The sequence below is a fragment of the Apodemus sylvaticus genome, chromosome 6 (assembly GCF_947179515.1).
Source record: "Apodemus sylvaticus chromosome 6, mApoSyl1.1, whole genome shotgun sequence".
NCBI lineage: Eukaryota > Metazoa > Chordata > Mammalia > Rodentia > Muridae > Apodemus > Apodemus sylvaticus.
In genome coordinates, this window is record NC_067477.1 from 48,739,123 (window position 1) to 48,751,275 (window position 12,153).

The 12,153-nt window shown below is 46.4% G+C and overlaps 1 protein-coding gene across 1 annotated transcript in view; it reads right to left on the reverse strand.

Moving 5' to 3' along the window:
• Positions 1-12,153, reverse strand: part of Prkch (protein kinase C eta) — a 203,050-nt gene that overhangs the window by 56,835 nt on the left and 134,062 nt on the right. The window contains exon 10 of the mRNA XM_052185667.1: positions 7,682-7,836. Coding sequence (XP_052041627.1) covers positions 7,682-7,836 — 155 coding nt within the window. The remainder of the gene's footprint in view (positions 1-7,681; positions 7,837-12,153) is intronic.

Genomic DNA, 12,153 nt, shown 5'->3' on the forward strand with positions numbered 1-12,153 from the left:
GACTTGGGGGAAGAAGAATTGAGGGACCCAGAGGGGATAGGAAAAAAGACCAAGAGTCAACTAACCTGGACCCTTGGGGTCTCCCAGAGACCAAACCACCAACCAAAGAGCATCCACAGGCTGGACCTAGGCCCCCACACATAGACAGCAGAAGTTCAGCCTGGTGCTCATGCGTGTTTCTGACTCTGCTGCATGCCTATGGATTCTGTTCTAACTGGGCTGCCTCATCTGGCCTCACTGGGAAAGGGGAGTGGCTCTCCCTTCTCAGAGAAGGGAAGAGGGAGAAGAGGGGACAGGAAGGGAAGCTGTGAGCTAGGGGCACTGGGAGTTAAGGGGTTAAGGGGTTTTCAGTAGAGATATAAAGTGAATAAATTAATCAATAGGGGAAAAGAATGCATGTACTGTCTCATCTTTACAATGAAAGATACTCTAGCCAGGTCATCAGTATCTTCTCAGCAGGAAGACTGCAACTGCCTCAGATAGAAACTTGGGTCATAAGGCTGTAACTGCCTCATATGGAAACCTCGTGAGTTGCCACCCACCGTGCCACATGTCCACATGAGCCACTAGGCCCTGACACACTCAAGATGAAAGTGTCCTCCCATCACACAGACTGCCCAATCTAAACTCCCTGGAAGAGACTGTGTCCATACTGTTCTTCACCTCATAACTATGGTCTCCCTTCTTAACAACAGGGGCTGGAAATGATTCCTTGGAACATGACACTGTATTTCTCAGTCTTTATTGCAGTTCGGGGTAGCCATATGATCAAGTTCCAGCAAACTCCATGATAAACCGTATGCATGCTTTCAAGAAGGGGGCTCACCTGGTTTGGAACTCCCTTCAGCCCTTCTGACTTCTGGATTCAAATTCAGAAACTGTCCCCAGACTCCTGGCCAGTGTCTTAGACTAAGAGATGGCCATGAAGGTGTCAGAACTGGGAACACAGACCTCGGGTCCCACAGGACTCTGTGGAGCTTCCGAGGCAGAGCTGGAGTGCTGGCCCTGCATTTTTACAAGACAATCATGTTTCGATATGGCTTAAGTAATAAGGTTTCCTGTGGCGGGTAATGGTGCCGAAATGACGCAGAAGCCAAACACTTCAAGCCTTTGATAGTTTCATTCCTGCCGTCTCCACGGGACCCCGTCTTCTTCCCCCGTATCTTAACCTTTAGGCTCTGGTACTACCGCAATTCCTGTACTTTAGTTTCTACCTATCTGGTCACCATCTACCTTTACGCTCCTCAGCTTGGCTTGCTTGTGGCCCCTTGTTCAGCTGTAATGGTCTTCACTCAGCTCAGATGCTGCTTCCTTCCTCCAAGTCTGCCTGCATGTCTCACATCGAATGGCCATTCCCTGCATTCTCAAGATAGCCTGGGTATTCTGTGAAGGCTAATGCAAACTGCCTCCCTGACAGACGCATGCACTCAGAGGACCGCTCTGTCTCTAGCTGGTAGCATTATCTTGCGGGGACCTTTAGGAAAGTAGCCTAGCTTACAAACGTGGCTGACCAGAGGTGGGTGTTGAGAGCCACAGCTCTCTGCTCCCTACCCTGCCTGCCACAATGTGAACAAGCCAGGTGGCCAGCTACCACCATCAGACGAAACTGCTGTGAATCCCACCTCACCTCCTAACCACGAACTCAAAAAATTCTTCCTCTCTCACGTTCTTTTTGTGAGGTATTTTGTCACTGCAATAGGAAATGGAACTGACACACCAGGTTTTGGGTGCTCCAGTTTTGGGTTCCACCTGCTATTAGTGGTCTGTGGATTGGTCCATCTCACCCCACAGACAAAGCCTCCAAGGACAGAGCCCCACTACACTCACTGCAGATAGAAACCTCCTCACGTAGAGCTTGGCACACTGTGTTACTGATCTGCTCTTGATGTGACTGGATTTTCCTTGATGAAATGGAGCCCCAGTGAATGTCGCAAAATGCTTGATTAACTCTTCAATGAGCAGGAAGTTAAAAATTAATCATATTTTCAGCTTTCTGGGCATGGGACTACAAATGGCAGACGAACCATCCTGACAGATCCTCGGTCTGGCTGGATGTTGGAGACCTGAGTTTCCTCGCTTGTACAAACAAAGCTGGCCTTAGGGAATCTGCGAAGTGTCTACTGTTACTAAAATGGAAAAATCCTGTTGTCGGGTATCATGGATGCAAGAAACTCACAGTGACTGGCTGGTTCCTCCGGGGATTGGCAACCTGACCAGCTTACCTAACTCTCAAATAAATTATTTATGAGGTATGTCTAATAAAATTTTAAAGTCATCTGATGACTCTGGGATAATGGAGTGCTAACTGTGAGAAAATATGCCTCACTGGTTCCAACTGCACGTCTCTTAAAGGCCTTCGAACTCGACACTCTTCCTGCTACTGGGCATCTGCAGTTGCTGTTTTTTCGGCCTTGAGGATTTTTTTCTTCTCTCCTCACTAGTGACAGGAGCCTAAAAGTTACTTCTTAAGAAGATCTTCCATCTCTCCCTAGCCAGACCCTTCGCCCTGGGGAAATTCTCAACCATGGCACTGCATTTTCCCCTGCGTCATGGCATTGGCCAGACTTGATTGACAACTGAATCCATCACAGTTCCATGTTCTTCTCCAGGGAATATTATTGGTTTTGCTCATCGTTACGTTTGTCCTTGGCAGTGAGCTGATGCTGACTGAAGGTAAAGTGGTCTCTAAGGGCTGCCCAGGGGAAGCGAAAAGGTCAAGTGTTTTCCTGTGGGAAAGGGGAGACTGCATACAGGCAGTATGTCGAGAACTTAGCTGAAACCTTGAGTTCTCCATACATTTTTTGGAAAAAAGAATACGGAACAATGGTCATTGTCTGGTGACAATGAAGGAGTTGTCTCTGAATGAGCAAAGTATGGCAAGAAGGGAAGCAGGAATATGACTAAAATGTTCTGGGGAGGGCTCGGAGCCCATGAAAGTTATTCATGGTCTGAGCACCTCTGTGTCTGGCCCTTTCTGAATGACAGATGGCGACAGGTGGCCATCCTTGCTGTGTAGCAAGTGAAGAAGGAATGAAGCTGCTTCTCAACAGAAAGAATGATGCCTCTGGAAGACAAAGTGTTAACAGGGCTACCAAGTTTGACTCTCACCTTTATCCCAAGGAATTCTGCTTGTATGCAGAGGAAAAATGCAAATGTGGAAATGCAGCCTAAGACCAATGACACAAGGCTACAAAACTCTAGGCTCAAATGAAAGATATCTGGGAGTTTGCAAGTCTGCTCACAAGAGATGGTGAGGAGAAAGGGAGGCCCAAGAGACATTGACCCAGTTTTCCAAAAGAGGAGAACTGCAGAGCAAAATGACTCAGGCACGAAACATTTGCCATAGATCCAACACAGAACTGATTTGCAAGCAAATTCCTAGCGAATCTCTAGCCAAGGAAGCAACATTCCTCGGAGTGATCTCACCATGGGTTTGCTGAGCAAAGCCATACCCAACTAAGTTCAGATCGCATAAATATCTCAACCAACCAGTCCCCAATAGCCCCGATCCTGCCCTTGAGAAAAGAGAGTAGGCAATGTGTGAGAAGGTTATCTTCACAGTGAGTCCGCTGTTGTATTCAGGGCCTAGTTTAATAGAACCTTCCCTGTGGGGATAGAGTTGACCTTCCTAAACTCTAAGTTTAGGAAAGAGTTGGGAATATGTTAGAGTGCTTTGTCCTAGGATAGATATCCATACCCACAGAGCTAAAAAAAAAAAATCAAAAAAGACAAGACAGGGGCAGATTTTTCTCTCCATCTGAAGAGAAACCAAAGGTGATTTTCAGGAAAGGTCAAAGATTAATAACCATACTCTGTGAGTATAAGAGGAGAAGTAAACATGCCAGTTCTGGCTGTTAGCCTTTGTGGGCTGGTTCACATCTGGAAAATGGGACAGTGAAACAGCACTGTCCCTTTAGGAGTGACCGCTGATGGCCTTATGTGCAGTCTGCCAAGGGCAGCAGAAGGCCTGAGGCAACTGGGGTCTCACGTGGTAGAATGGGTATTGAGATGCACTTGGTGTTTTCAGTAGAACTTGGTCATCAGGCACCAGAATCTAAAACGCTGTATCTCCTCTTTACCCAACAGATCACAAATACATTCTACACTTGGTTAGAGACAGCAAAGCAAGTGTGTGACAGAGGGCTGAGCGGTTTGCAGTTGAAATGTTAGAGATTGCTGAATTCTCCTTTAATACAGCTTATAGAGCACGATAGAAAAACGTTCCTGGGCTGCTGTAAGAGCCCTGTATGCCTTTTTATTTCTCTGGCTTTTCTGTTTGATTATGGAAAAACATCCAAGTAGCATAGAAGGCATTCATACACCCACTGTGCAGGTTCCTGGTAACCCACGGTGTTTTTCTCCTCTATCAAAGCTGATTCCATGACTGCCTTCTGACTCCATGACTGCCTGCTCTCTAGCTGGATTTGGTTTTGAGGTCAGGGCTCTGGCCAGCCACAGACACTACACCAAAAGCACACCGGCAGAGCCTTCTGCAGCTGCGTCTCCGAGGACATAGGCTTTGTTCCCTCTGCACAAAAAGCTATAAAAGACGGAAGTATGGTCAGCCTGTGTTCTGATCTTCCCCCATAGACTTAGTCAATAAAAAGAGAGAAATTCATACTGGACAGAATTCCCCTTTTCTCTGATCCTACATGGTGAGGACTTGCCAATGGTATCTTTATGACTTGCTGAACAAGAAGCCACGCACGCCTAGGAGAAAAAGCCTCCAAAACCAACCAACTATCCAACCAACAGTTTTATTTGGACAGCTCAGAGGAATCTTCTAGAGAGAGCATTTCAGTTCTTATAAAGACCATCTTGGGACACACATGATAAACAGGGCTGTCTCAAACTCCTAAATTTCTAATTAGATTCCTGCATGTATCTAATTCACACTCTCTGTGACCCAGATATGCCCTTGACTGTGTATGAATTCCAAGGACTTGGCTTTCAGAGCCTCACCCTTAAGACTCTGGTCCCAGTCGGGAGCCTGATGGAATTAAAGTATCCCATGAAACAAATCCACGGAACAAAAATAGCACTTTAATCTATCCTGATTAAGAGTTCTCCCTTCAAAGTCAGACATATCAGTTAGACTAATAGATGAAAATCAGAATTGAATTGAAAATTAGAGTTGAGCCACAGGTAGAAGATATTGAAAGGAAGCTTCAGGGTGTGGATCAATAGTGCCTCACCAGAAACACCATTGGCTGCCACGCAGATGTTCTGTAGAACACCATTCACAAAGCAGACGAAGTATGGCGTTCAACCTAGCAGAGCAAGCTTGCCCTTCATCGGGGCAGGGTTCTGAGGAAGGAGAGGCCTGAGGAGTCAGGCCATGTGAACCTTTCAGCCTCACTCCTCTTCCCCCTCTGCCTTCATTTTCACGATCAAAAGTTACCCCAGCACCATGAGGAGAATAAGACAGCGGCCCTCTGGTGGTATCTCCGGTTTTCAAGTTTCTTCTATTTCCAGTTTTCAAGTTTCCTCTGAACAGAGAAGGCATCAGGAAGTTCGACAGGGTTTAACTCTCAGTTCTCTAGCCGCTAGCAGCCTAGTTAGTATGTCTCTCTAAGAATTATTCATCTAATCAAAGGCAATAACCATGAAGTTAAGGAGAATTCAGGGGCAGATGTAGGTAAGTGTTGATCTTGGAACGTGTATACAATTCAGTTATTGTGGGGCTGATAATAATTAGCTTGATTTACAACAGAAGTGATTCCAAGTAGGGAGGTCACTGCTCTTAAAAAGTTAATGTGGGAAAAGTCTCTCTTCAGGGTAAGCAGGGTAGAGATGGGCAACTGACACATAGTAAATTTCAGACAGAAAGTTCTGTTTTAGTGTTTAGGATTATACCATAAAACATAGTTTGATTATGTATGGTAACACAGAAACAACTGTATTTATTACCAGAGACGAACAAGTGTATCGCTGGGTTCACTTCTGTTGCTATGATAAAATGAGCAAACACATACTTAGGGGAGAAAGGGTTATTTTAACACACAATGCTAGGTTGCAGTTCATCACTTACTGTTCTGCTGCTGCAAAGAGACACAGAAGAAAGCATTCAATGGGGGACTTGTTTACAGTTTCAGAAGGTGAGTCCATGGTGGGGAGCCCAGTAGGCATGTCGCTAGAGCAGTGGCTGAGATCTTACATCCTGACCCAAAGACAGGAGGGAGAGAGAGAGAGACAGAGAGGGAGAGGGGGAGAGAGAGGGGGAGGGGGGGAGAGAGACAGAGAGGGAGAGAGGGAGAGAGGGAGAGAGGGAGAGAGAGGGGGGAGAGACAGAGAGGGAGAGAGGGAGAGAGGGAGAGAGGGAGAGAGGGAGAGAGGGAGAGAGAGGGGGGAGAGACAGAGAGGGAGAGACAGAGAGACAGAGACACAGAGACAGAGACACAGAGAGACAGGGAGAGAGAAGCTGAGAGAGAGAGAGAGAGAGAGAGAGAGAGAGAGAGAGAGAGAGAGAGAGAGAGAGCTAGAAAGACTGGCCAGGTGTGGGTTTCTAAATAGTCAAAGCCCATCCCCACAGACACACTTCCCCCAACAAGGCTACGCCTAAGCAGTTCCATCAACCAGCCAGGAACCAAACATTCAAATACATGAGCCCATGGGGGCCATTCTCTTTCAAAGAACCACAGGCTCACCAGAGCAGAGAAGATGAGGTAGCAGGAACCTCTAAGCCCTCACAGCTGCAGTCAAGAGCAGGGGAAATGGATGCATGCAGGTTAATCTGTGTCCACCTCCTTTTCTCCTCTTTTGAACCATCTGGGACCCAAATTCAGAGAACAGTGTTGAACACTTTCAGGCCAGGCCTTCCCACATCAATGAAGAGAACTGAGTCAGTTCCCCACGAACATGCCCAAGGCTAACCTGATCTACACAATGCTTCCCTGATAGTCCCTTTTAAGGTGGCTCTTGTGATTGTGTCAGGCTGATCATAAAAACTCGCTATCACATGTGGCAACTAGGGTATAATGTAATTTGCAGAGTGGGAGCACTCTGAACACATGTGAACGGAAAATGTCAGTGCGAACACACCCAGACACTTGCTAGCCATTCCGTTCACACAGTGTCTGCCATCTCTCCAATGAATGCTTTGCCGGATATCCCTTTGAGAACACCAATCGGAATTTGAGTCCACTCAAATTACAGCCTATTAAGATCAGAAGATGGTGTTGTGACTTGTAATCAAATACTTTTGTGAAGCTACACATGAGAAATACCGCCAACCCCATTCCTAGGCATAGCTGTGGCCTGGCAAACCATCTCATCTGACCTTAGTGCCATTACAGCTACTACCAGCAACAGTCAAGACACAGGCGTTGGCTCAGTTGCCAGCTCTTAAAATAGAATGAGTTCACCACATTAGCCAACTCACTTCAAATGCTAGAATGGGGAGAGGAGAACAGTAATGAATCCAGCACTTTCCAGGGCTTGGCTGCCACAGCAAATGCTAGCTGAGCCAATCCATCAATATTAATTTCTCTGGAATCCAAACAGACCGTACATTTTAGTTTGGAGACAAGAGTTCATCTCTGTATTAAAACTAATGACTATTGGGGCCTTCTGTGAATTTCATTGCTAGACTTGAATCAATGATCATGAGAAATGAAAGGCTAGGCTAAGTGAGGAGCCAGGTAGTGGGGACTTAAAAGAGGCGTCCAGGACGCAAACTCACCTGTAGATTATGCCCTTGTCATGGAGGAACATGAGTGCAGAGATGATCTCTGCAGCGTAGAAACGAGCTCGGGCTTCATCAAAACGACGGGACTTTTGGATGTGGAACATCAGGTCGCCTCCATTCACAAACTCCATGACGAAGAACAGACGGTCCTAAATGAAACGTGTGGGAGTGAATTAGCCTCTCATTGCACATCAACACCATTCCCCTCAGAGAGACTGGGAATGGTTCCTTCTGCATTCCAAGAAGCACGCAGAATGCTGTCTGGGAGCAGAGGTGGGCCCTGTGTGGGGTCAGGTCTTAGGGAAGAATGGCATGGAAATCTCCTTGACTTTCTGCATCACTGACTATAGGGAAGGCATCAAGAGACCTTGGTTCTCATTCCAGCCCGAAACGTTAAGGGAAAAGAGCATGGGGGTTACGTCCTAGGCAAATGTCTTCAGTGAAGCACACAGGGTTAATCCCAGAGTAGAGGACACTTGGGAGGGCTCTCCATTCCTCACGAATGAGCAGAAAACATAGAACAGGTAAAGCCCTTTGGAGAGCTCAGACAAATGGAAGCCCAGTTGACAGTCTTTGGTAGAAAGTATCATGGTCCATCTAAAGAACATGAGTTAGAGGTGGATGTAATGCGCACCAGTGGCCTCCACCTGCAGGGACTCTCACCAGGCAGGGAAAACGGACTCCTAACAAGCTCCCTCTATAGAAACCTAGGGACCATGTGAGCAGTGGAACATCAAGAACTCGTGGATGGTCAGGCTGTTTAATGACAGAAAGGTTCATCCAGCAAGCCACTGCCCTGAGACACACAGGGTAAAGGCTTGTGTTTATAGACACCTAGCATCAATAGATTTCCTAACTTCCTTCCCTGAGCACTGAATGGGGGGGCTGGGGACCCAACAAAGACACACACACACACACACACACACACAGCAGATTGGTTCTACCCAAGAAAGGCTGGTGCAAGGAACATGGGTTCTTAAAATATAAACATCAAATCTAAACATCCTGGTTAAAGCTATGAAGAGAGCAGCAGAGGAAATGGGACATTTGACACCCGCGTGAGGCTTAGGGAGGTGCCTGCCACAGGTGAGGGCTATCCTTCACTGTCAGGGCTGCCCTTTCTGGGGGTGGGAATGTGGGAGGCCACTGTGTGGGCAAACTGGAGTTTTATCAAAGGATGCATGCAAGCAAGAACCCACCTTTACTTAGAGTTTGAAGTGTAACCAATATTGCTAGGGGGAGTGGGGGGCAGATGGACTGAACAATGGCCTGGCTCACTTTCAGGTGCACCACAGCTGTGTTACCAAGCTGATCTCTACCAGGGCAGTGCAACCTGGGACACCTCCTACTTCCTATAGTAAGTAAAACCGCAACAGAAGAGGAGGGAATTAAGCCTGTGTGTGTGTGTGTGTGTGTGTGTGTGTGTGTGTATCTTTCAGAGTCAGTGCTGTTCTTTCTGGGGGTGGGAATGTGGGTGATCACTATGTGGGAAAACTGACGTTTTATCAAAAGATGTATGTAAGCAAGAACCCACCTTTTCTTGGAGTTTGAACTGTATATATATATATATATATATATATATATATATATATATATATATATATATATATAATATGTGCTAGAAACATGAATTTATTTAAGAGCAAAAACAAAATGGCAAAGTTCATATAAACAAAAGACTACCACCAACTCAACTCTTCAGGTCGCCCGATAGCCCAAGGGAAAACTATACAAATATAGCAGCAGGCTTTGTGGCTAAACTAAAGGCCCTCATTCGAATTCAACTGGCAAAGGGAGGGGCAGATTGGGTGGGTGGGTTCACGTGAGCAATAGCTGGCCTATATTCTATGGGCAGAAGTCTGGTGGGTGGGGCATATTAGCAAATGGCTTAGATGGCAGGTTAGCACTCTAGGGACAACTAGCAAAGCAATACATGCACGCAAAGTTGTTACGCTAACGTAGAGCTCATCTGGAGGGGTTGCCCCAGGGTGTGAGGAAAACTCGGGTGGAAAAGCCACCTTGCAGTATCCCTGAATATGTAGCACAGCCTCACCCTTCGTGAACCAGACAGTTCACCTTCACGGAAGCCGCCAGCCACTTAAATCCCCATTAAAGTGAGCATCCCTTACTAGAAGTCAGTCCACAGGTAAGTGGCCATTTCAGGTTGCTGTCAGGGTCCTTGGCAGGAGTGTTTCCAAGGCAGCAATGGTCATGAGAGGGTAAGGACATTTAGAAGGAAATCTCTTTCACATACAATATCTTTTTCATATCCCAGATTCTAAAAGTCCTGGTCCTGGTCTAAACTGCATGTATGAGGCTAGAATATGCTGCCTTCAGGTCTTCTCTTTCTCCTCCATCTTGGCTCTTGCTATAGCCCTGGTGTGTGTGTGTGTGTGTGTGTGTGTGTGTGTGTGTGTGTGTGTGTGGTTGGGGGGGTAAGGGGGGGTATGGAGATCTTGACCTATAGAATCTGGCACTTTCCCCTTTGCTCTACTTAGAGAGAAATGGGATATTTAGATTTAAACCTAAGGATGTTTTGTTCAATGTTCTTCCTTCTTTCCATCCAGAGTCTCACGTCTATTATGGGCCTAGCACCAACCTAGAATACAGGTACCATTCACATCCCCTTGGCTGCTACCAGCACCTAAGTCAGAGAGAAAGGAAAACCTAGATTGAGGAGAGGCAACCAGGATGAAATGAAGACATGATCTAGCTTACAAAAGTCATGCAACAAGGTACAAGCTAAAATTATGTTTATCAACAAGCAACATGTTTTTTAATTGCAAAGAAACCTCTAGAGACTTGAACTTTTATTGACACTGTTTTAAAATGTCTGCTAAAGAGGGTGTCTTAGTTTGGGTTTTACTGCTGTGAAGAGACACCATGACCAAGGTAACTCTTATAAAGGACAATATTTAATTGGGGCTGGCTTATAGTTTCAGAGCTTCAGTCCACTATAATGATGGCGTGAAGGCATCATGGGGCTGGAGACAGAGCCGAGAGTTCTACACCTTAGCAGCTAGGAGGAGAACCTCAAAGCCCTCCTACTGATGGTTACTTGCCCAATCCACATTACTGTGAAATAAGATGAAGCCCTTTGGGGGAAATCCTGTGTTATTAGGGAGGGACTGTGTAATGGATTAAGGTGGCTGTGATCCACTTTTAGGGCAGGGAGGGCTCTGCTAATCCTACCTTGGCAGAGTCACCCAGGGGATTCTCTGTACTTAAAAATCTGTATACACAGCGGTCTCAGGACTCCTAACATCTAGTTTCCTAGAAGCTGAGCCCAAGTATGTGCTGAGCATCACCTGTGGCTTTGGCTCTTTTAGGGCAGATTTGCCCTGACCTGTGTGGTAGGAACCTAATGTCCAGGAACTGGTTGAGCTTCAGTTTCAAAGCCAAGCCCTTTGTCTATCCAGTGTGCCTCCCTCTGGTCTCTGATTCAACTAACCACAAATGCAAGCCATCAGCATGGGATGATGAACCCCTGAGGGAATAAAAGCAACTCAGAAATCCCTTTGTCCCCACGCCCTGTATTAGTTACAGGCACAGCGTTCAAGGAGCTGGTGCATAGCAACAATAAAATTCCTGTCGTCATCTGCCCTGGTTCCTTTAACCCACTGAGGCCTGGGCCAGCTCTCTGCCCTGGCTCTCTAGCAACAGGAGATAAACATGTCCCCTGAGCAGGAGACACCTCCTTGTCATTATAAGTTGCTCCTGGGAACTGACACGCAGCTAGACTATGAGGCAAAGTCTGGCTAGGTAGTAGAGCTCAGCTAAGATGAGACAAGTAACAGAATGTTTCTATGACTGTGAGGAGGCTGTGGAGGACACTGTTGGAGATATCTGCTCAGGGCCACGCAGACAACTGCTGTGTCTCCAGCACATGACTGATTGGAACAAGCCTATGTTTCCAGAGTCTCTTTCCCAGAACATTCAAACTGAGATAAATAGTTTTAATTCAGTCTGAGCTGTGAGTTAGAACCGAGCGAATGTGACTCCGGGAGCTGGGGGCTGTCTCTGTGGCAGGAATACATGAAATTCTTTAGTCTAACAGAATGGTGTGTGGGTGGATGGTTGGATGGTTGGATGGATGGATGGATGGATGGATGGATGGATGGATGGATGGAAGAATGGATAGATAGATGGGTCAATGCAAGGTTAAGGATGAAGCAGGAAATATAGAGTGGTGCAGAAATGAGACCAGGGAGTGGGATTAGAAGACCTCACCAGGGTTCCTTGTATCTTTTCACTTTTACATCCTTCTGGGAGGTCTGGCCAATTCCTAGCCTCAGGTACCAAGCCAATTCCTAGCCTCAGGTACCAAGATGCCTCTTATATTTGTGAATCTTTATGGTTAGTTCTTTTCTTGTATAGCCTCAGGTACATTTTATGTTACTTCTAGGAAATTTTTAAATAAATACATACAGTTTTTAAGGATCGAGGAGCTTCCTGGTTTAAAATCT